A 24,619-nucleotide genomic window follows, 5' to 3' on the forward strand; every position below is an offset into this window, starting at 1 on the left:
AATCTTGCTGTCTTCAGTGGAGCTGGATTCTGCCTTTGTGGGTCTAACTAGTGGAAATGGTTTCTGAAAATTGTAGCTCTCTTCAGAAAAGTCAATATTTTTAAAGATTACCACCTTCTTATTTAGATGTGCTTCCTGTATATTTTGGGTCATATCTAATTGTTTCACTTCCCCCACCCCAAAAGTAAAATAAAAATAAAAAATGCTGCTACTTAATTCTGCTAGTGTTGCACAACATATGTGGTTATGTGGGAGGAAATCAAATTCTGTTTTGGTGTGTATTTGGTGACCATAATGTTTCCCCATAAATACAGTGCAATAGACCCTTGGGAAAATCTGCAGTAGTGTTACTGCTCTCATTTTGGTAATTACTGCAGTATATATTTGTATTGATAAAATCTAGTACATCCTGTGTTTTCCTTGTATGCTAGGAGTGATTTTTGTGATCTAAATTATAGATAGCAGTTTTGGAGCAAATCAGCTTTGTGGAGATGGCCACTTTTTTATATCAACTTTAAAAATGTAGCTGAAGCTATTTCTGCAGTTTTACTACGCACCAGCCTTTTGCAGGGGAAGGAGGCTAACCATGTCCCCTTTCAAAAAGAACTGTTAGATAGGCAGCTCATAATTTTAATACATCAAATAGATGACCAAAATGTTTTGACCTTACTACTAACCAAAGAGAACATACTTTAGGAAACTTTTTTTTTTGGGGGGGTGGGGAGGGAGAAATCACTACAATTCTATTTTAAATCAAGTTATTTTCCTTTTAAAAGTGTGGTTAAAATTAGTGATTTACTTCATTTTTAAAATCAGTCCACCTTAGTTGCATGCAAAAAAAAAATTACGTTGAGTATTTTGAACCCAGTGAATGGGTTCAGAAACATCTGTGAAAGAACTTTTAAAGTCACATTTTGAGACTTCTGGCTGTTCAAAAGGTCTCTATCTTGATAATAAAGCCGCATTTGTTTTTTAAAAGCTGGCTGAATGCTACAGGTAGGCAAAAATCATTGTTTTAGATGGAAGAGAATTTAATGCAATTACCACTAATAGTACCATCCACCTTTTTTCAAGTCCAGTTAGGATTTTTAAATACTTGAGATTAGAGATGGTATACACTGAAATCTAGCCTGTCTATGAACTGATGTAACTGTTGTTAGTGAATGCTAAAAACATTCTGATTTATGCATGATTCAAACATAAATGCTGACACACATGATGGCTAACCATCTTTCGTTTTAAAATCTTGTTAGGATCACTCCCTTTTCCTTTTGTATTGTCAGTGGTAGTCTGAAGCACAACTGAATCAGTGCATATTTGTGGTTATGGGGAGAGGGAGGGACTAATTCCGTTGTAATCTATTGAGCATTTTTTGACAGGTCAGATATAGTGCAGGCATCCCATGAGTTTTCCCAGCAATTTCTCCAATAGGAGTTCTATTGTTATGCCAGGCTTTGTATGTGTGATGTGTCTTGAAATTAATTTGTAAGACTAACTGTGAGTTTAAAAGTTTTTGATTATTGTATTTATACTAAGTTTGCAGAATATTTGGAAAACAGTTTTTTGTCTGAATAACCATCGTAGATTAGAAGTTTGGATTTTAGTCCTGTCCTGTTTAGATCTCCGCAGAGCCGGAATTAGGGGAATGGATAGAGTTGAGATTAATGCTGTCATTGCAGTAATACTTGCATGATTACCTGTTAGATACTGGGAAGAAAAATGCTTGCTATGACAATTGGGGCTAGGAAATACTTAGTCACTTTGCTTGGCTTATTTTTGCCTCCTAACAAAAAACAACTCGGCTAGCCAGGGCTGATGCCAAAAGTGTTTTCCCTGAGGGGTGTCCCAGCAGGATTCTGGAGGCAGTGTCCTGAAGGGAAACTCATACATAGATGCTGCTCTGTTTTGTAATTAAAAAGTGAAAAAAATATTTTAAAATAGGCCAATTCATTCCCCATTATTTCCGTTGGCTCCTTGGAATTATGTGCTTCAGTCTCCTTATTCACTATCCTGTTCTAGCTGTTGAGAAATAACGTCCTTGTCACCTCAGTTGCTGGAATGGAGTTGTCTGCTTTCTCGTACATGAGCATCCAGAGATACAGACGTGCACTGCTGAGTATAGTCAGTCTGACTGCTGAAGCCTTCTTGTTCCACTTTTTGGGAAGTCCAGGTTCCCTCCACAACTCACACCATTGTATCACATTTAGACTCCTTTCAACTCCTGCCTCAGAGTGCAGAAGTTTATTAGCACCATTCGCTCCTGGAATCTCCTTTTCTTCTGGCTATTTGCCTATGTTTTCCTGTTCCAAAGGAGCAAGGGGAATTGGGAGACCATTAAGGACCTTTTTCCCAACAGGGCTTTTCAAGCAGGGAAATATATTGAACATACACAAATTCAGTTAGCTATGAAATATCTCAAAATCATCTATTGATTTAACAGTTTATTTACACTGCATATTTAACAAACCTTTATTCCTGGATTTCATACTTGACCTATATTCTCTCGCAGTTTTGGGGGTAGCACCTTTTTAATGACTGATATATACATTGCCATTGGCTGTCCCCAAGAGCACAGCTCACCTTTCTGCTGAAAGTAAGGCCTTGTGTACACTGCCACTTTACAGCAATGCAACTTTCTCACTCGGGCGTGAAAAAACACCCCGTGGAGCTCTGCAAGTTTCAGTGCTGTAAAGCGGCAGTGTAGACAGTGCCCTAGCACTGTGAGCTACTCCCCTCATGGGGGGTAGCTTTTTTTTTTTTTTTTTACACTGGCTGCCCTAGAGCATGGCTTGCAACAGAGATGGAAGTGCTGCTAACGTAAACACTCTCTGCTTCCTGAGGAATTGAGTGAGTCCACAAACCAGTGCTTTCACCAGTTCCCTATCACTGGTGAAATTTACAGCACAAAACCTCTGCAAGTGTAGACATAGCCTAAAGCACAAAGATGAGATGCTGTTTTTATGCAAACACACATAGTAACACAACGAGAGACTCCCAGAATTGGTTTCTAAACAAAATATTTTTAAAGCCTTTCATGAAGCTTCATTGTGTTTTGAAATCTTTTCTGTTGTAGCATAGCTAGCTTGTGTGACCTTTTTGCTGACACTTGTACATGCTTTGTCTATATAAAGATACTGATATTTGAAAAATTATTCTCTCCTGTGGCACATAGTATTTACTGCTGTTTTATTTTGTAGTAAAGTCATAACTGAAACTATGAAATATATTGTTTTGAATGTAAGAAGCAGATCTGACTAGCTGTGGCAGTATTAGTCAGTCACTTTATTATACAGGAAACAGGAAGAAACATGGCAGATAAATGTTACCTACGATTTTCTGTGCTTATTGTAGGGGACATGTGATATGTTTTTATTTTTACTTGAAGCAGCAAAATCCAACATTTATGTTCACATTAGCCATGTCTCCATTGTTTTACTAAAATTATGGTGTGAATTTTGAACCTTTTTTGGAAGAGGTTAGTAAAACATTTTGTGCAAATTGCTCTTTTTTTTCTGCTTGGTAAAGGAAGGTTATTAGTACTTAATTAGATTTTGGCTTTACTGGGAAAGCAAAACTTTATCCATTGTGGGTATGAGTGATTTAAAGCAAGCCAATTTTAACTCTTTAAATGGTACAAATAGATTAATCTTCAATACAGTTAATCACAAAGTGAAATTTTTGTGGAAAATCAGTTGCATTTGTGTTGAAGGCATAACTCAATATCCAAGAGTATCTGTGGAAGCTAAGATCAAAGTGTAGTGTCTGTTCTTATACACTTAACAATATGGTACATTACTCTGTCCATTGGCAAATTTACTTTTTTAAAGTTATCTCATATACACATCTGGTACACACTTTTGATAAACCATTTCTATTAATTTCTCCATCTAAAGCATTGCTACTGGAGAAGTTTAGTTAACTTTGTTGATAGTATACAATACATCAGCTAAATGAATGAATGGCTCCAGATAGAGAAACTTTCTCTAATCCTGCTGGAAGAAAAGTTGTAACTAATGTTATACATGTAACTCTGTCATTGGGAAAAAGTTCCTAAATCCCTTTTTGTGAAAATACAGATTTAGGCTTCTAAGTCAGTTAGGCATTGCAACACTGAGCACACCAATGTCTAAATACTCTAATAATCTGTGCCTAACAATACCGCAAGACAATAAAAAACCATGTCTTGGAATACAGATCAGTAGTCCTTACCAAGCACCCCTACATTCATAACAAATACTTGTATATAACACAATGCAAATTCTGTCTGTATTTGAACAAGTGGCAAAAGCATATGGCTGACTGAATTCTTCGTTAGTAGAAGCAGATTAGAAAAGAGAGTGTCTGAACCAGATTAACTTTTAAAATAAAATGTTAAATAATGCCTTGAATATTTTCTCCTCATTGTGAAACAAGTGTAAGCAGTTAAAGATTGGTTTCAGAATTTGCTGTGGGGAAAGACAGGATATTTAGAGAGTTGTTTTCATTCTATTTTATTCTTTTTGTTAACTTCTTGCAAATTTAGTGCCTTGTAACTTCCTAAAAATCTGTTAGGTTTTGTTTAAACTGTGACTTTCTCCTCAAGTGTATTTAATTGCTTTTTTACAAATGAAGTAAACACCGTTTTAAAAAATTTCTGAGAAGCTTTTAAAACGTCTGATTTGTATCCCCACAAAAATCTGTGCAACTGCTAGATGCAACCAAGAATTAAATGGCAAAAATCATAAATATTCAAAACTGTTCTGGAAAGAGCGGCTGGGGAGGGTCTGCGCACTCATGCAGGGCAATGTGTTTGGCTCTGGCTGGGAGGCGCGGCTCCAGACATGCTGCTCTGAGCAGCATGGTAGGGGCACCGGGATTGGATATGGGGCAGGAGATCCTGGGGGGCAATCAGGGGACAGGCAGCAGGAGGCGGTTGGATGGGGCAGAGGTTTGGGGGAGCATGGGGAAACGGGATTGGATAGGGGGTGGGGTCCCGAGGGGGCCTGTCGGGGCAAGGGTGTGGATAGGGATCAGGGCAGTCAGAGGACTGGGGGTGTTGGAGAGGGCGCAGTGTCCAAGGGGACAGTTAGGGTTGGAGGTCCTGGGAGGGGGCAGTCAGGGGACAAGGAGCGGGGGGGGGGTTTGGATGTGTGTGGGGTTCTGAGGGGTGCAGTCAGGGGACAGAAAGCGGGAGGGGTTTGATGGTGGTGGGAGCCATGCTGTTTGGGGGGCACAGCCTTCCCTACCTGGCCCTCCATACAGTTTTGCACCACGATGTGGCCTTCGGGCCAAAAAGTTTGCCCACCCCTGGACTAGAATTTAGTAGCCCCACAAGGCAAATCTTTCTTGTGTGTTATTGGGATGATTGCTCCCTCCCTGTGGAGTATAAAGGTGCAGAATCATTGGTATCTGTTCTTTCTTCACATCTTTTCTAATGTACTTCAGTTAATGAAGAATTTAGCCAAACACATGCACTTTCTATTCTGTTATATAAGTGGCAAATTCTTCTTCTTTCCTTCCAACCACCTCTTCACTTCTAAACACCAGTCTGCAGGTAATTTGAAAGAGGTTCTCCTCCTCCAGAGTGGTAATGGGCTGACTCTTCCTGTCTATCCCTACTGCTACAATGAAACAATCTTAGGGGTGGTCCTCAGGTGCTTTAGTAGTAGAAGATGGCTTTAAGGACAAAAGCTCCCATGGCACATCCATTCCCACATCTTTCACACACCTCTCCCCCAAATAAGACCCATATTAGACAGTTACAAATTCAGCTCTCAATATGTAATCCATATAATTTTTTAAAGAGTGTTTGGGAAAATTTAATGTAATGACCCTTAAACAGCTAATCATGAACTATTTAACTTTTGTGTCCCCCTTGCTTTCTATTGCATTTAGTGATTTAATACTGTCTTCTATAGTATCCAAAATTAAAAAAAAAAATTTAGCTAAATGTCAGTGTACATTCAGATTCTTGCTGATGCATGTCCTTATCTGTCTCTTGAAAACAGGGTATACGTATTGATGCCAAGAGTACTTTTTTGAATCTTGCTGTAAATTTGGGATCAGTGAATTTAAGCCCCAAATTATAATCTATTTCAGTTGTTCCCATTTCCCACCAAAGACTGGTGCATTTCTATTTAGAAATGCAGCATAATGGTTAATGTAAATTTGATGGAAAAAACAATGCTCACATAAAGCAACAAATAGCCAAGTGAAATCTGTCAGGGAAATGGGGCATACACCACCACTCCCTGTACATCCCAACCCCCCCCAAAATCTTTGTAGTTTGCACCTACATCCACCTACTGGTCATTTTTCTGTAGAACTGTAATTGGTCTGAGTGCTTTAACTTTTTTACATGAAATTGACTGTCACTTTTAGATGGCAGTGCAAAATCTAAAATTTAGGTACATTAATTTGAATAGAAGGAAATGGAAACATAATGCAAGCTTAAAACTCATTAGACATCTGTGTATGTCTATTCATTTTTATTTGACAAATTGTGAAAATGAAAGTTCCCTATGCTTTTACATTGCATAGAAAATTGAAGTTTGTCACAATGTAGGAGAAGAGATTAAATTTGAACTGGAATGATAAATTTGAATAGGCGAGGACCCCTTAGTGCACAGTCTGAAAGGCTGTGCAGCAGTTAACACCATGAGAGTCCGTGCTTTTCTCAGGTAAATGGATATGAAAAAATTCCTGCAGATCTAAAAACAGAACAATCCATTGTGGCAACTATTTTCACTTTAGTTATCTTTTCCTCTTCCCTTATTCCAAACCAGAAGTCTGTTTCAAGAAGGAACTTGTCAAACCAATGTATTTGCATGGACAGGCTGAGGGGGTGCTTCAGTTTTAATCTGCCTCCCTCCTGTATTAGGGGCTGCCATTTTTCTCCTTTTAAATCTGCCTTTTTATGCTATAATTAATATGGTGCTTTAAAAAGCTTCAAAAAAGCTTTACAGTTTTGTGTTAGATAACATTACCACAATATTCTGTTTACTTATATAGAATACCTAACTTAGGGTGCATCACAAATACAGAAGTAACCTTTATGTGTAAGGCAATTGTAATGCTTTTGGCATTAACCACTATACCTGTGTTAATTCCTATAGTGCATTAGGTGTGCATGGTTCTTTACAGACAGATGAAGGCATGTCCCTACCTGAAGAAGCTTGGCTACACTTGCAAGTTAGAGCGCATTAAAACAGCCCCAGGTGCCCTAACTCACAACCCATCCACACTGACAAGGCAGTTAGAGTGCCTGGACTTTGCAGCTGGAGCGCTCCTGGTACTCCACCTTCACGAGAGGTATAATGCTTGCTGCTCTTCAACTGAAACGCCCCAGCATCACTGTGAACGAGGTGTTGCATTACTGTTCTCTGATCAGCCTCCAGAAACGTCCCATAATCCCCTTAAGTCAAATACAGCAAAGAATCCTGTGGCACCTTATAGACTAACAGACGTTTTGGAGCATGAGCTTTCGTGGGTGACTACCCACTTCATCGGATGGCCACTCTTGTCACTGTTTTGAACTCTGCTCTACGAATGCGGATGTGCCCTTTCAAAGCTCCGTTTGATAGCTGGCATGCTTATCTGCTCCAGGACAAAGCAAGTCATTAGTGTGGAATGTTGCTTGCTGTGAGTGTGAGGGAAAGAGAGAAGCAGGAGGAGAAGGGGGTCTGCTGCTGTCTGAACTTACAAGACAGCATGCTGACATGCTCTCAGCCCCCTCAAAACCCACTCTCTCTCCCCCCACTACACTTCCTGTCACACTCTACCCCACCCCACCCCATTTGAAAAGCATGTTGCAACCACTTGCATGCTGGGATAACTACCACAATGCACTGCTCTCTGTGGCGTTGCAAGAGCTGCTAATGTAGCCACGCCGGTGCGCTTGAATCTGACAGTGTGGACATAATGCAGCACTTTCCCAACTGTGCTCTCCGAGGGCTGGCTTAACTCACAGCGCTCTATATCTGCAAGTGTAGCCATACCCTTAGGCCATGGCTACACTCACACTTTACAGCGCTGCAACTTTCGCGCTCAGGGGTGTGAAAAAACACCCTCCTGAGCGCTGCAAGATACAGCGCTGTAAAGCGTCAGTGTAATCAGGGCGGCAGCGCTGGGAGCGCGACTCCCAGCGCTGCACGCTACACCCGTAGAGGATGTGGTTTTCATGCAGCGCTGGGAGAGCTCTCTCCCAGTGCTGCCGCTCCGACTACACTCACACTTCAAAGCGCTGCCGGGGCAGCGCTTTGAAATTCCAAATGTAGCCATACCCTGAGTCTGTTAATGGGTGTGGGGAAGGGAAGGAGAGCAAGGAGAAGTGTGCTATAGAAAGAACAGTGATCACAGGAAAAATTGGTACTCTGTGGTCACATATACATCTTGTTGGATCAAGTTTGTCTTTTACAGGCCTAGAGCATAGCACATTCTCTGCCACTAACATCTTAGAGTAAAAACATAATTTTCATGAGTATTTCAGTCATCTGTGATTCAGAGAAAATATCACCAAGGTTATGATTGATTTCTACCACGGTGCCAGTGGAGGCTCCTATCAGTTTATTACATAGGTTTAATGTTCCATTTAGGTTTGTCTTGGTGGTCATCTACTGTTAACTCTCTGGGAGCTAAAGGTGCAGCCAATAGTTATATTAAATTAATTAATTTTCAAGGTGTAAACTGGCTCTTGACTCAAAACTTTAGACAACAGCCTCACAGAATTTTTTTGGCAAGGACACCTGGGAACAAACTCTGTTACAAAAATCATTAGGATTTTAATATCCATGCATAACGGACAGGATCTTGGTGTTTGTCTCATTTAAAAGAGCACACACATTTGCGTAAACTGTCTATTACTCAGCCTACTCTGGAAGGAAGAAGGGCTGAGTTAATTATTCTGCATTTAAAACTGATGATTCTTAGGTGTCTATGTATTTAATATTGAAGGCATAGCTCATAAAACCATCCCTAACAGCATGGAGTATTTAAAAAAAATAAACGCCTGCATTTCTAGAATATTCCAGGCTTTTCCAACTTTCCTTTCCTTTGCTTAATGAAATGTAGTGTGCTTACACTATATCAGGAAAATTTTTGTTAAATTATACAGACATATATCAATGGTGTATTAGAATAATTTTCTCCATTCCCAAGGGAGAAACGCCTTTCAGTCACCAATCAGAATTATGTTCACTTCTTATTTCATTACAGGATTTGGAGTTTCATGGAGTAATGAGATTTTATTTTCAAGACAAAGCAGCTGGAAACTTTGCAACAAAATGTATTCGTGTTTCTAGCACTGCCACAACGCAAGATGTAATAGAAACCCTTGCAGAGAAATTCCGACCAGATATGCGAATGTTGTCATCTCCTAAATACTCACTTTATGAAGTGCACGTCAGTGGAGGTTAGTATATGCTGTCTGGGTCTCATTCTTCCTTTTTTCTTAAAAGGATACAGAAAGATCATAAATGTTTTCTACTAATTACCATAACAAATTTACTTCAGTTTCTTTGGCACTTAAATATTTAACTACAAAAGGTTCTCAGCTAGTGGTAGTAGTACTTCAAAATATAATGGGATATGACCTTTTTTGAAAATATTTTACTTATCCTTTAGGTGGGTGATGACAGTTTTGTGGGAACACTCATTTCTAAATAAAAGACCTTAATTCAAAAACTACTACGTTAATGTAGATGGAGTACACAGCACAGCTATAGTTAAAGGAACACAATCTTGTGAAAGGACACTGTCATGTTAAACACATTTCTCTCAGAAAAGGTTGTTTTTACCTGCTTTTACAAGTAGCATAAAATTTTACAGCAGGGGTAGGCAACCTATGGCACTCATGCCAAATGCTGCATGCGAGCTGATTTTCAGTGACACTCACACTGCCCGGGTCCTGGCCCACCGGTCTAGGGGGCTCTCTGCATTTTAATTTAACTTTAAATGAAGCTTCTTAAATGTTTTAAAAGCCTTATTTACTTTACATACAACAATAATTTAGTTTTATATTATAGACTTATAGAAAAAGACCTTCTGAAAACTTTAAAATGTATTACTGGTATGCGAAACCTTAAATCAGAGTGAATAAACGAGGACTCGGCGCACCACTTCTGAAAGGTTGCTGACCCCTGTTCTAGATTCTCTTCATCTTTGCTACATTTGCCGCATTCTTTGACAAAGCTATACACTTGACACTTGAATTTTTGTTCACAATTTGAAATAGCTTTTACTGCTATTTCTTTTTAGCATTCTTCTGTATGGGCGTTTCCTGATGTATCAGATGTTTCTGTAAGATAGAGAACCTCATCTTCTTGTCGTCACACAAGCATGTATTGAATCTTTTTGTATATTGCTTTATCCATCAAGATTCAGATCAACAAATTTACCATCAATGTTTTTTGCACACCGTTCAGTTTCCTTCTCTCATGCTGTATCCAGCAACCTTCCAGGAATGTCTGCTTTGCTGGTTGGAGGGTAGTCTGGTCATAATGATTGAACCACATCATTGAAATGTTCGTTCTGAACAAGATAAAAGGAGAATTTGTTGCACAAATGAACCAAGTAGTATTGCTGGAATTTGCTGGTCCTGATTGAGCTCATCCATGATTTTTACTGGATGATGAAGAAAGCTTTTTTTTTTTTTTTTTTTTAAATAAGGTAATTTACTGTGACACGTTTAGCTACAGCACTGCTGTCTCTGAAGTTGTAGACATTGCAGACGATGCATGTTCATAACCCCTTATGTCTAAGCTCGACCCTGAAACAAAAAGGTAAAGTCACACTCACTTACTATTACTGAGTGCACTGCTTTTTTTTAAAAAAGGGGATTTGTACCATTATGTAATGGTAATTTAGTCTAAACCCAGTTTTATAGGGAAAATAATAAATCATAAGGATTATCTAAATCTGTTTAAACCTTTATTTCTAGCAGCATACCAAACAGCATGGCAAAAAAAAATCAACTTTTTCTAAATGTTAAAATTCATAAATCCCTAATAAAACTTTACTTTTAAACAGAAAATCTTTACCTACAATGTTTGATTATACTGAGCACTAAAAATGCATTTCAGAAGTCCAGCAGTAACAGTAAAAATGTAATTGACAAATGGTCCCATCACAAACGAACATGCTTAACAGACTAATATTTTGAACACACTTTGAAATTCATAAGCAAGTAATCCACCTAAAACACAGATCTATAACAATAAGTTAGAGACACAAGGTGGATGAGGCAATATCTTTTGTTAAACCAACTTCTTCTAGTGAGAGAGAGAGAAGCTTTCTAGCCACACCTGAAGTTGATCCAATAAAAGATATTACCTCACCCACCTTGTCTTTCTAATATCCTGGGACCCACACGGCTACAACACTGCATACAATAATTTGTTATCATTTACTAATATAGTAAGACATGGAAGGCAATCCATAAGAATGGTGCACAAATAAGTTTACTAACCAATTGATCCAAATTGTTCAGACGTCCTCATAATCATCAAAGTTATTGCCTTCTGAGGAGCATTTTTAATGTTTCATTCTGACAACCAGGCCTTGTATCTCTTTATTGCATTGTTTACATTTGGCATGTGTTCCTTTCTTATCCAGAGGTATAGGAATTTATTTAAAAGATTCCCAAATAGGGTCGGTCTTGTGATCTGCAGCCATGGCAGTTTTTTCCTTCTAAGTTCCAGGTATTGAAATCAACTCTAAAGGCTGCACGCTGAAGAATGTTGACCCTTCTTCCCACAGTGTCCTGCCTTGATACCAGTGTTCCTCCTGTTCTGGCTGCACATTCTGCTCTTTCTCCCTTATTACATAACCCCTAGCCCAACCCTACCCTACCCTACAAAAAATAAGAACAGCAATCCAAGATTTCTGCTCTTGTAATTGCACTGCAGTATAAAATAGAAGAAGGCAGTTGAGAAATTAATGGATTTCTGTTTGTTTATATCTGTATTGGTGTACACATGCAAGGAGACAGATCAAGGCTGTTTTCAGGTGTCCAGAATCATCCAGAAACAAGGGCTGGTAGTCACTGGGCAGTCACTGTTGTTCTAAATAAGCTGGAAAGTGGGTTTCCAAGATGGGTGGAGTCATAAATACTCAATTTGAAACTGAGCCAATCAGAGCTCAGCTAGGGAGAAAGTATAAAATAGGACTATGAGATCACCCAGGTAGGCTCAATGGATGATCCTGATGATGAGATACATGATGATGTCTCTTGGAGTCAGAGGCTGGGTCCCAAAGCTTGTGGTGACTTTGCCAGTCTGTTGCAGAGCTCCTGGATACCCTACAAGGTCAAGACCTTAATACAGTACATGACCAGTTGTGCCATATTGATAAAATTTGACCTCAAAAGTTACGTTTCCTCCCCACTCTTCACCACCACCCCTCATTTTGTATTTCGATAGAAAAGCAACTTTTAACTCTTGTTCTCAATAGAGGCGTGAGGATTTAGTGTATTTTATTCTTTATTTATATGTTCTAAGAAAGCATAAATTTAGGCCAGTGGTTCTCCAGCTTTTTTTAAGTTAAGCTTTCATGTGCAATTTAAACTCTGCCCCCTTAAATATGTGCATAGTGGGTTTTTTCACTTTTTTTCATAGTCTAAAATGGTTTGGTTTATTTTTGTTCAACCTTCCCAAACATATTTGTGTTTGTGCAGATTGGGTAAATTTCAGTCTGAAAGGTGAAAATTTGTTTGAAAAAGTTAAAAGGTCTTTTTAAATGGTAGTGCTTGAGGCCAAGGGTTCTCAACCTTTTTCTTCCCTCAGCATGCTATAAAAACTCCACGGCCCACCTATGCCACAATAACTGGTTTTCTACATATAACAATCAGGGCCAGCGTTAGGGAATAGCAAGCGCCTGGCACCTCATGCTGTGGGGCCACTGGGAAACTATATTGCTCAGGCTTCAGCTTCAACCCTCAGGTCCTGGCTTCAGTCCCATGCGGTGGGGCTTCAGCTTTCTACCCTGGACCCCAGCGAGTTTAATGCTGGCCCTTCTTGGCAGCCCCCCTGAAACCTGCTTCTGGCCTTGGACCCCTGGCTGAGAACTACTGCTTTAAGAATTCTTATCTGTAGGTATTGCTATGTGTTCCACCTATAGTTACGCATCGGAAATTTGTACTTCCCAAATTTCACTGCGTCTGTCCTACAAGTTCCACAAATATACTTACAATGAATCTTCAGTTTGTGCAGCTACAGGGGTAAAAAATTAACCTCTCAGTCACTGGAAAAGGCGTAGCTCCCTGCATTGAGAAACCCTCCATAGCTGCAGAAAAGCATAAGCAGACCTGCTACACAGCAAACCTTTCTTTAAAGAGAGAATCAGTTTAATCCTAAATTTGTCCACTCTGACTAAGACAAATTAACATACCATAATTGTGTTGAATCTTGAGGTGCTGAATAAACAATAGTTATCAATTTTCTCTTTCATATTTTGAAGAAGAAAGAAGATTAGATATAGATGAGAAGCCTCTTGTTGTACAGTTAAATTGGAACAAGGATGACCGAGAGGGGAGGTTTGTTCTCAAGAATGAAAATGATACACTTCCTCCAAAGGTAAAGTAATGTGCACGGTGGTGATTTTAGTTCTTAAGAAAGCGCTATTGTGATTTTGTGACTTGATCAAATTCAATAAATATTTATTTAGATTTATAAAAGTGTACCTGTTCATATCATAAGTTAAAAATAGCTAAAGTCCTTCAGTATAACTTACATTAACCTGCTAACAGTACAGAGAGACTGAATTCTAAAGCTCTGAAGAACTTGCAGAGAATTCCTTGCCAGTAGTCCCTTTTGGTTTACACCACTGGGATCCCAGTTTGAGCGTTTTTGCTGTTCCCAACTGTGGAAGTATGGCATGACACGAGAGTTAGTTACTCTCTCAAACTTACTTTTAAAGGCCCAAACAACCACTTAAACTTTTTACCAGCAAATCTATTGGCAGACAGTGTAGATTGTGGAGAACTAGTTTAATATCCTTGCATCCAGAGGTCTGCTATCATGGGCAGTTGGTATAATGGGGTGGAGGGGCGCTAAGCCTTCCCAAATGGGATGTGGGGCACCTCCCTTTCGAAGCGCCCCACTGGCCTGCAGCTGTTGGAGTGCTATCACTGAAAGGGTGCTCATGGCCCCACCCACCCTTCGCACTGAGGCCCTACCTATACTGCTCTTTTCCCATTCCTGCTCCACCTCTTCCACCATGGCCCCCCCTCCACCTGCATCTCATACTTCTTACACACACACACGCGCACACACACACAGGCTCGCTCTCGTGCTTTGCCACTGCTCCGCGTGCCCCCGAACATGCTTCTCATGCCTGTTTGCCCCCTGAAAAGCAGAGAGGTGTGGGCAGCAGGCAGAGGGCCTCCAAGTGAGGGGGAAGAGGGGCACAGGTAGAGGAGCCTCTTAGGGGAGGGGGCCAGGCTTGGGGCGGTCTGGGGGTGGAGCGTGGATGGGGCCTTGAGGGACAAGGCGAAGTGGGGGTGGGTCTCGGGGCAGAGCAGGAAGTGGGTGATGGTCTGGGTGCCGGTGGCCCTCCCCACTTTTAGGAAGCTTCTGGTGCTCAGGCCCAGCCTACCCAGATGTGAAAGTCACATGTCGCGCATGGGCGCCATGTTTTGGACTTGCTTCACCTAGTTTTAAGGTGTAGTCTCATGAGGAGCACAATTTGATTTCTAGTGTTTGTGTCTGATATTAGCAAAAATGATACTGACGTGTTTCTTGTGAAGGTACCCAGGTAAATTTTAACTTGTCTTCATAAGGGTCTGCTGATGTTCATTAGTGGAGTGTTGGTTCTTCTTCAAATGATGGTCCCAATGTGTATTCCACACATGCATATGCATGTGCCTGAGTCCAGATTTTCTTCAAAGCAGTGTCTGTTGACCCAAACATGCGCAGTAGCTCTCCTCGTTCTCCTGACAGAGGGTATAAGAGGCTGTATGGGTCAGCGTCTCTCCAGTTCCTTATTACTGCTACATGGCCTGCGTTGGAATTGTGTCCTCCTTCGCTGTTGCAGAACCTGTACAAAATTTAATTTAAATAGTTTATATCTTAGCTTAATTCTAGTCAGTACATAGTTTAGTACAGAATAGAATCCCCCTGGTCCTGGGATTCAAGAGCTATCTCCTGCCATTGCTCCTTTTCTCTCAGTGGAGGGCATCACCAGTGCCCGTACCATCTAGGGCAGGGGTAGGTAACCAATGGCACGAGTGCCGAAGGCGGCATGCGAGCTGTTTTTCAGTGGCACTCATACTGCCCGGGTCCTGGCCACCGGTCAGGGAGGCTCTGCATTTTAATTTAAATTTAAATGAAGCTTCTTAAGCATTTTGAAAACCTTATTTACTTTACATACAACAATAGTTTTGTTATATATTAAAGACTTAGAGACCTTCTAAAAATGTTAACATGTATTACTGGCACGCAAAACCTTAAATTAGAGTGAATAAATGATGATTTGGCACACCACTTCTGAAAGGTTGCAGACCCCTGATCTAGGGTAAGGTATCTATCTCTAAGTGCAGATTCACTCCCACCTAAATATATGAGCACTCTGACCAATCACGGATGAATTACATACAAGGTGACACCTGCAAATTCCTGGTCCAAGTTTTTCCCCCAGAAATGTGTGTCTTATACTCTCCAGCACACTCATGAACAATGCAAGCTCTTAGAAAGTCTGTCATTTTATCAGAAGAAAATGATATTGCACCAACCTCGTTATCCCAAATGGAATTTCCCACACACTTTAATCCAAATATGTACTGGTTAAGATAAATCAGTAAGATAAGTTTTTATTATCTACAGAAAGATTTTAAGTGATTACAAGTGATGCATAAAAGTCAGGATTGGTTATGAAAGAAAATAAAAAAATAAAAACACAAGTTAATTCCTAAACTTTAACAAACTAATAAGATTTAGAGCAATATCTTTCTCTCACCACAAGTTGTAATAGTTCGCAGGCTGGATTTCCTTTCAGCCAGGGACCATTCTCCCAGTTCACAAGTCTTCAGGTGTTCATTAATGTCATGAGCAAAGAGGTGGGAGGAGGGAGAGGTGAGTTGGAGGTCACTGTCTTTCTAATACCACCCTCCCCTTTTTGAAGATTGCGACAGCCCCCACTTCCATCTCCCCCCAAGGTGTAGGTGACGCATAATCCCTTGTGGATGGGAGGGTTGAAAGTTCCTGTGATGCAGTGTAAATTTATTGTTTATACCTTCCCATTGCTGAAGAATAGCTGTTTAAGCCAGTGATCACTCTTTAAAACCTGTTTTGGATGCTAGTGTGTCTTTGTCTCTGAAAAACTGGATTGATTTGGACTTGCTTGTCTTCACCTTGGAGCATGTTATAAAAGTGATACATAATAGCTTCTCATACAATGCTGGTAGACATATTTTACCAGGACAACAATATTCAGCAGTTGAAGTTTTCAGATATCTCACGGCATATTTTGTACAAAATGTATCATAGTCTTGTAAATGAGGTCACCATAATAGTATATACCAGTGGTCCATGTACCTCTGGGTGTAAGCAGAGGTCTTCCAGGGGGCACATCAACTCATCTAGATATTTGCCTAGTTTTACAACAAGCTACATAAAAAGCACAAGCGAAGTCAGTACAATCTAAAATTTCATACAATGACTTGTTTATACTGCTCTACATAATATGCACTGAAATGTAAGTATATTATTTATATTCCAAATGATTTATTTTATAAATATATGGTAAAAATGAGAGAGCAAGCAGTTTTTCAGTAATAGTGTGCTGTGACACTTTTGTATTTTTGTCTAATTTTGTAAGATAGTAGTTTTTAAGTGAGGTGAAACTTGGGAAGACCTAAGACAGATCATTCCTGAAAGGGGTATAGTAGTCTGAAAAGGTTGAGAGCCACTGGTATAGAGCATCACAGCTTTCCATGAGAGTAAAAGCCACTTGCATTGGCATAAGGACAGATCTCTGCAGTGGACTGTCCAAAATAAATGCTTTTGCTCCCCAACCTGGTTCAGGTCATTTCCTCTACCAGGCCTTATTAGCAAAATACTATTTTAACACTTACACTAGGCTTGTGGAATTTAAAGGCAAGCTACCCTTGAAAGACAGAGCCCAATTCCAGTCCTCTCTGAGTGAGGGAAGCTTGGTAGTAGAGGGGGTTCTATCTTCAGGCTACAGTAGATGCTGCAGGTACACCATCCAGATCTTTAGCCACAGGACTGGTCATGCAAAGGGACTTGTCTTCAATTGTTGGGCTTTCTTAGAGAGGTCTTAGAAGTAGGATGAAATGTAGTGGTGCAAAGTGCTAGGTCATACATTTAGGGATTAACAGCAAGAATTTTTCTTGCACACTGGGGACTTATCAGTTGGAAGCGACAGAGGAGAAAGACCTGGGTGTACTAGTTGATCACAGGATGACTGAGCCGTCAATGTGATGCAGCTGTGAAAAAGGCTAATGCAGTCCTGGGACGCATCAGTTGAGGTATTTCCAATAGAGACAGGGAAGTGTTAGTACCATTATGTGAGGCAATGATGAGACCTCATCTGGAATACTGTGTGCAGTTCTGGTCTTCTGTGTTTAAGAATGATGTATTCAAACTGGAACAGGTGCAGAAAAGACTACTAGGATGATCTGAGGAATGGAAAACCTACCTTCTGAGAGGAGACTCAAAGAGCTTGGCTTATTTAGCCTAACCAAAAGAAGGCTGAGGGAGAGAGATGATTGCTGTCTACAAATACGTCAGCGGGATAAATACCAGGGAGGGAGAGGAGTTATTTAACTTAAGCGCCAATGTGGACACAAGAACAAATGAATATTAACTGGCCATCAACAGGTTTAGGGTTGTAATTAGGCGAAGATTTCTAACCATCAGAGTGAAGTTCTGGAACAGTCTTCTAAGGGGAGCAGTGGGGGCAAAAAACCTAACTGGCTTCAAGACTGAGCTTGATCAGTTTATGAAGGGGATGATATGATGGCAATGCCTATCTATGATGGCATGTGGCCCATCGGTGACTCCCAGTAGCAAAAGTCCCCAGCTGCTGGAGATGGGGCACTAAGTGGTTAGGGCTCTGAGTTATTACAGGGAATTCCTTCCCAGGTTTTTTGCCTTCCTCTTCAGCATGGGGCACATATCACTTGCAGGTTTAAACTAGCGTAAATTGTGACTTCTCTGATTCTCGAAGTCTTTAAACCATGATTTGAGGGCTTCAGTAACTCAGCCAGAGGTTAGGGGTCTATTACAGGAGTGGGTGGGTGAGGTTCTGTGGCCTGCAATGTGCAGGAGGTTTGACTAGATGATTATGGTGGTCTTTTCTGGCCTTAAAGTTTGAGTCTGACGTCCAAAATACTATCCAAGACACTCCCTCTCCCCTTTCAATAAGTCCAACCTTTTTAATGAAAAGATAGACAAGTCTTTTCATTTTCACTTGGACTCAAGATCCACCTTGTAATCTCTGATTATTTATACTACAGCCCCAAGGAGGAAACACCAGAGACAGCTCTTTCAGCTGTGATCACAGGCGCTGGCTTCCTCTGGGCCCTGTGGGTGCTCAACCTCCCTGCTGTGCCTCAGGCCCATCCCACCCTACCCCTCTGACCTCTTCCCCCAAGTCTGCATCCCACCTCTTCCCGCCCAGTTCCACCCCCTCCCCTGAGGGCACTCCATCCCTGGTCCTCTCCATCTCTCCTAGCGCCTCCTGCATGCTGTGAAACAGCTGATCGTGGTGGGCAGGAGGCGCTGGGAGGGAGGGGGAGAAGATGAGCGGTTGGGTCACTGATGGTGGGAGGCGCTGGAGAAAAAGGCATAGAGCTGGCTGCTGGTGGGTACCAGCCTATGGCTAAGACTTCCCCATTCACGTACCTCATTCTACCGGCATCCACCTGAACCTCGTTGTAAGTGACAGAGGATTCAGAGGTCCCATTCCTCAGCTCCATCCACCACTACACCCTCCACATCCTCTCAACCTCAGGCGAGAGGATAGTTTTGACATGCATGTTGAGATCCATGTATCACCACTGATGCTACTTACATCTCATCCCGTCATCTTTGGGGGGGGCATCTTATTTTCTTCACCCACAGTTGGGACAAGATCATCACAGGCAGTTGAATTCTGCAGATTATCCATCAGGGATACTCCATAGAGTATCTCTCGTTCCCGCCTCACGAACTATCTTCCCAAACCCCTTCTGGGATCCTTCTCACCAATTGAATCTTCAGTAGGAAGCCGAATCCTTTTGATTTGGGAGGGATAGAGCGCATTCCTCCTCAGTACCGAGGGAGAGGGTTCTACTCCCCATATTTCCTAATTCCCAGAAAGGATGGAGCGCGGAGACCCATCCTGGACCTTCGGCAGCTCAACAACTTTATCTGCAAGTGGAAATCCAGGATGATAACAGTGGCATCTATAATCACCTCCCTTCAGGAGGGAGCGTGTTACGCAGCTCTTGATATGAAGGATGTATGTTATCACACAGGAAGTTCCTGCGTTTCATGGTTGGTCAGCAGTGCTACCAATTCCGCGTCCTTCCCTTTTGAACTCATGATGGTACCCAGGGTGTTCCCCAATGTTTTTGCAGTGCTAGTGACCCAGATGAGACATTAGGGATATATGGTATTTCCATACCTAGATGATGGGCTTCTGGTAGGCCAGTCCCACCAGGAGGTTATATCAGCAACAGAGTTATTTTGCGGATATAACCGTAAGTGTTTGCATAAATGAAGGACAGTAAATTTTATAGAATCACGGCTGGACTCAATCTCTGTGAGAGCTTTTGTTCCAGCAGACAGATTTTAGGCAACAAGCAGCCTGATCTCTTGCACCACCCGCAAACCTTGATCAATGGTCTGTCGGTGCCTCTCCCTGTTAGGCTATATGCACCTGTCTGACATCTTTCATCAGACTCCACTTGTGGTGCCTACAAGCTTGGCTCCACTTGACTTACACCTGGGCAGGGTTGTCATATCTTTCAATCAATCCCCTCCCATGTTGAGAGGAGTGGAAGCCAGTATTCATACTGATGCCCAACCATCAGGGAAATCACTACCTGTTTTGGCCTCACCCGATCTCCTTTCTAGAAATATCAAAAATTGAAGTGGTTTTGAAAAGGTTCCCAAGCAATTTAGTCAGCCTGCCACTTGCCTACAAGGATCTCCTTGTCAGAGGTAGTCTGGGAGCCTTTTATTACTGATGGCTCCTGACATATTGTTTTAGTGTTACTTGTCAATGCTATGTGTTTTCCCCAAAAATGCACTTGGGTACAATCTTATCAGGAAAAGAAGCTGCAAGGAACATAATCTCTGCTGCAAAGAGCCATTGAACCTGTGCCATGTGGTGAAAGAAGGAAAGAACTTTTTTCAGATCCTTCTAAATAAAAAGACAGGAGGGTATATTATACAAGGGGGAAAAAGTCAAAGTATGCATCCAACTTCATATTTCCATTAAAATATAAAAGAAGAGAGTAAAATTAAGATGCCAGTAAGTACTGTAAGTTAGTTGGGGAGGTGGTAGTGCATTGCTGCACCTGCTACAAGGTTTGTAATAATTTCAGTCAATCTTTGAAGAATGTTTTTAGTTGTTTGTAACTTACAAATCAAATGTTTAATTGCTAATGGTTCCTTCCCCTTCTCCACACCCCCCACCCCCGTAATGGGGGTGGTTGATTTTCCTGTGTCTATTTCCAATATGGCATTACTAAGTATTTTAGCTTATGCTTTACAAACTTAAACTACTGAATCTAGTTTGTGATGTAATTAGAGATTAGCGACTTTGCAATAGACCAAGTGACAAAAGCAGTTTAACTTGATTCATTTCAGAAGGCTCAGAGCAATGGGCCTGAAAAACAAGAAAAAGAGGGAGTGATCCAGAACTTCAAACGGACTCTATCAAAGAAAGAAAAAAAAGAAAAAAAGAGGCGAGAGAAAGAGGCATTGCGGCAAGCATCAGATAAAGATGATAGACCTTTTCATGGAGATGATATGTAAGTTTATTTTAATTTTGATTAGTTAATTATGATATCAATTAGTTGTATTATTACCTCTCAAAAAAAATATAAGTAACCACTTAACATTGGGGGTGGAGAGAGAATAATTTAAAATAAATAACATTTGGTTACCACAATAAGACGAAATTTTATGGTAGCAACTCCTAAAGTGTGCAACAACCTGTAAATTTTGCAGCAGAATTGTTTGTTGTCATGAGACATCTTTCACTCCTGACTCACTTCCCATATGAAAATCCATAGCTGTTGCTTATAGGTGAAAATACTTTTCAGAAACTTCTTTTGAAATGATTATTCTCAAAGATGAGTTTCTCCTTTTGCCCTCCAGATAGCCTGGGCCTTGACTCTTGGGATCTTGTCCAGGCGATCCAGCTCAGAACCTTCTCCCCTCCGCATGTGCTTCTGTTAAACAGAAGAGCTTGTAGCAGGCTTCAGCAACTCATCTCTTTAGCTCCCTGGTCTTTGGCTGTTCACTATTCTCCAGGCTGCTTACCTCACTAGCCTATGATTCTGGCTCCTGCAGTTCTCTAACTGCAAACTGGACTCCATCTCTAACTCCCCCAAATATTGCTGCCTAGTTCAGTGGAACAATGCAGGGATCAGACACTATTAATCCTTGTATGGAACTTAATTTGTTGGGAAAACTAGAGAGCAAAAGGCAATGTAGGCAGGTCCCTGTAGAGCTCACAGACAAAAGAAAATGTTCTTCTTCGAGTGCTTGCTCATATCCATTCCAGTTAGGTGTGCGCGCGCCGCGTGCACGTTCGTCGGAGATTTTTTACCCTAGCAACACTCGGTGGGCCGGCAGGGCGCCCCCTGGAGTGGCGCCGCTATGGTGCCGGATATATACCCCTGCCGGCTCCTCCGCTCCTCAGTTCCTTCTTACTGCCCGTGTCGGTTGTTGGAACAGTGGAGCGCAGCTTAGCTGATTTCCACCTCCCTAGCGATTCGCTCGTTTCTATTGTAATTGTGTATGTAGTTCGATTTCTTCAAGTATAGAGTATGGTATATCATGCTGCTTGACCTATCTCTAGCGGACCCGATAGCTCTGCCACTCTGCCTGGACCTTATAACACAGGACTTCGGCAGACTTCACCACCTGGACCTGCAGTCCCTCCACCTGACAGCATGGCTGTCAGGTGCAACAGGTCCTCCTGGGAAGCAGAAAGCCTTCCATGCAGGTGACACATCTCGCCAAGTGGAAGCGCTTCTCCCATTGGTGCGCCCAGCGGAACCTTATTCCCGAAGGCGTATCGGTCCCCATTATCTTGGACTACTTATGGTACCTCAAGGGGCAGGGCCTGGTGCTCTCTTCGATAAGAGTGCATCTGGCCGCGATTTCCACCTTCCATCCTGGGGAATCTGGTAGTTCGACCTTCTCTCACCCTATAGTTTCCAGGTTCCTTAAGGGCTTGGAGCGACTCTACCCTCCGGTTAAGCGCCCTTCCCCTGGGATCTCAACTTTGTATTAGCTAGGCTCACGGGCCCTCCCTTTGAGCCGTTAGCCACATACTCGCTGCTGTACCTGTCCTGGAAGACAGCCTTCCTCGTTGCTATCACCTCGGCCAGACGAGTATCGGAGCTTTGTGCTTTGATGGTAGACCCCCCCATATACGATCTTCCACAAGGACAAAGTACAGCTGCGACCGCACCCAGCTTTCCTTCCCAAGGTGGTCTCTGCCTTCCACATTAATCAAGACATTTTTCTACCAGTCTTCTTCCCGAAGCCGCACGCATCGCGCCGGGAACAGCTACATACCCTGGATGTCCGCCGGGCCCTCGCCTTTTACATTCAGAGGACCAAACCTTTCAGACGCTCGCCTCAGCTATTTGTAGCGGTCACGGAGCGCATGAAAGGCATACCTATCTCTTCCCAGAGGCTCTCATCGTGGGTGACGTCCTGTATCCGGACATGCTACGACTTGGCCCGCGTCCCGACTGGCCATCTCACTGCCCACTCTACTCGAGCTCAGGCCTCATCCGCCGCTTTCCTGGCCCACGTTCCCATCCAGGAAATATGTTGCGCAGTTACCTGGTCTTCCATTTATACTTTTGCATCCCACTATGCAGTGGTCGAGCAGTCTAGAGACGATGCCGCCTTTGGCTCGGCGATCTTACATTCCGCAACGCCTCGCTCCGACCCCACCGCCTAGATAAGGCTTGGGAATCACCTAACTGGAATGGATATGAGCAAGCACTCGAAGAAAAGACGGTTACTCACCTTTGTAACTGTTGTTCTTTGAGATGTGTTGCTCATATCCATTCCACACCCGCCCTCCTTCCCCATTGTCGGAGTAGCTGGCAAGAAGGAACTGAGGAGCGGAGGGGCCAACAGGGGTATATATCCGGCACCATAGCGGCGCCACTCCAGAGGGCGCCCTGCCGGCCCACCGAGTGTTGTTAGGGTAAAAAATCTCCGACAAAAGTGCACGCGGTGCGTGCACACCTAACTGGAATGGATATGAGCAACACATCTCGAAGAACAACAGTTACAAAGGTGAGTAACCATCTTTTGGCTGTGATGGCCAAGAAACTAAGTACTGTGACTTATGTCAATGTGATAAACTGAAGGCTAAAACTTTTAGAAATGAATGCCAAAAGTTAGGGTTCTGAACTCTCATATTCAGGCACCTAAATAAGATGCCTGATTTTCAAAAGTGCCGAGCATCCGTCATGTCCTATTGAAGTAGCAGATAGTGATTACTTTGAAAATCAAGCCACTTGTTTAGCTGTCTAAGCTTAGGCATCCATTTTTGAAAATGTTTGCCTTCAGCTTTGCAGACTGAAAACTTGTAAACACAATAAATCAGGGTTTTACAGGAAAATTAAAATACAAAATCATACACTTATAACCTTAGTGTTATATTAGCATCTAGCATTAGCTTTTGAATTTTCAAACTATGAAATGAAAAAGTTAAGATTATCTTACTAATGTTAATTCAGTCAAATTTCACACTAAAATCCTGTTCTTTTAAAATGTGTGCCATAACATTTCTCATGTTTCTAATTCACAACTATTTACTTACTACCCATTTTATCTTGTCCAGAGGCAGCTATGAGAGTTCCTTTTCTATTGTTACCTGCTACAAATGCAAACCCATTGCTTGTATTTCCTTTTGGAGCCCCAGTCCACATCATCTTTGGAGGACAGCAGCAATTTCTTTTTTGTTGCCACAGAACCTCATGTCTTGCAGAGTTGTTTTTTCTTTCCTTTTTCCCAGTTTTTGGACCTGGATATTTTGTTGGGCACAAACACTTTCATCTGAATGGAATATTTGGGATCATTCACTTCATAACAGTACTTTTCTTCCCCCAACTCTCCCCGGTCAGTAGGAGCCGTAAGTACCTCACGGTGGGACTTAAAAGCACCAGTTTTCTCCCTACTCCTGCTTTGCAGCTTTATTTGCTGCAGAAATTTAATAAACACCTTATGTATTCACGTAAGCCTGATAGTGGACATTTCAAAGAAAATATTTGCTCAGTGCTCACCTTTGGTGAAGAAGCAAAATATTAGAATGTGTAAGGAATGGAATAGAAAATAATACGGGAATATTATTCCTTTTTATGTATATATAATATATATATAGTGTGTGTGTGTATATATATATGTGTATGTATATATATGTATGTATATATATGTGT

At 41.7% G+C, this 24,619-nt stretch overlaps 1 protein-coding gene across 22 annotated transcripts in view; it reads left to right on the forward strand.

The window, feature by feature from the left end:
* The window catches only part of AFDN (afadin, adherens junction formation factor), a 212,829-nt gene that overhangs the window by 55,077 nt on the left and 133,133 nt on the right, over positions 1-24,619 (forward strand). For 16 of the 22 annotated variants that reach the window (XM_030556759.1, XM_030556770.1, XM_030556777.1 and 13 more), the window contains exons 2-4: positions 9,193-9,388; positions 13,432-13,547; positions 20,793-20,956. In XM_030556759.1, the coding sequence (XP_030412619.1) occupies positions 9,193-9,388; positions 13,432-13,547; positions 20,793-20,956 (476 nt within the window). The remainder of the gene's footprint in view (positions 1-9,192; positions 9,389-13,431; positions 13,548-20,792; positions 20,957-24,619) is intronic. The other 6 variants (XM_030556760.1, XM_030556766.1, XM_030556772.1 and 3 more) reach the window with 1 other exon arrangement.

This window comes from Gopherus evgoodei, chromosome 3, assembly GCF_007399415.2.
Source record: "Gopherus evgoodei ecotype Sinaloan lineage chromosome 3, rGopEvg1_v1.p, whole genome shotgun sequence".
Lineage (NCBI taxonomy): Eukaryota > Metazoa > Chordata > Testudines > Testudinidae > Gopherus > Gopherus evgoodei.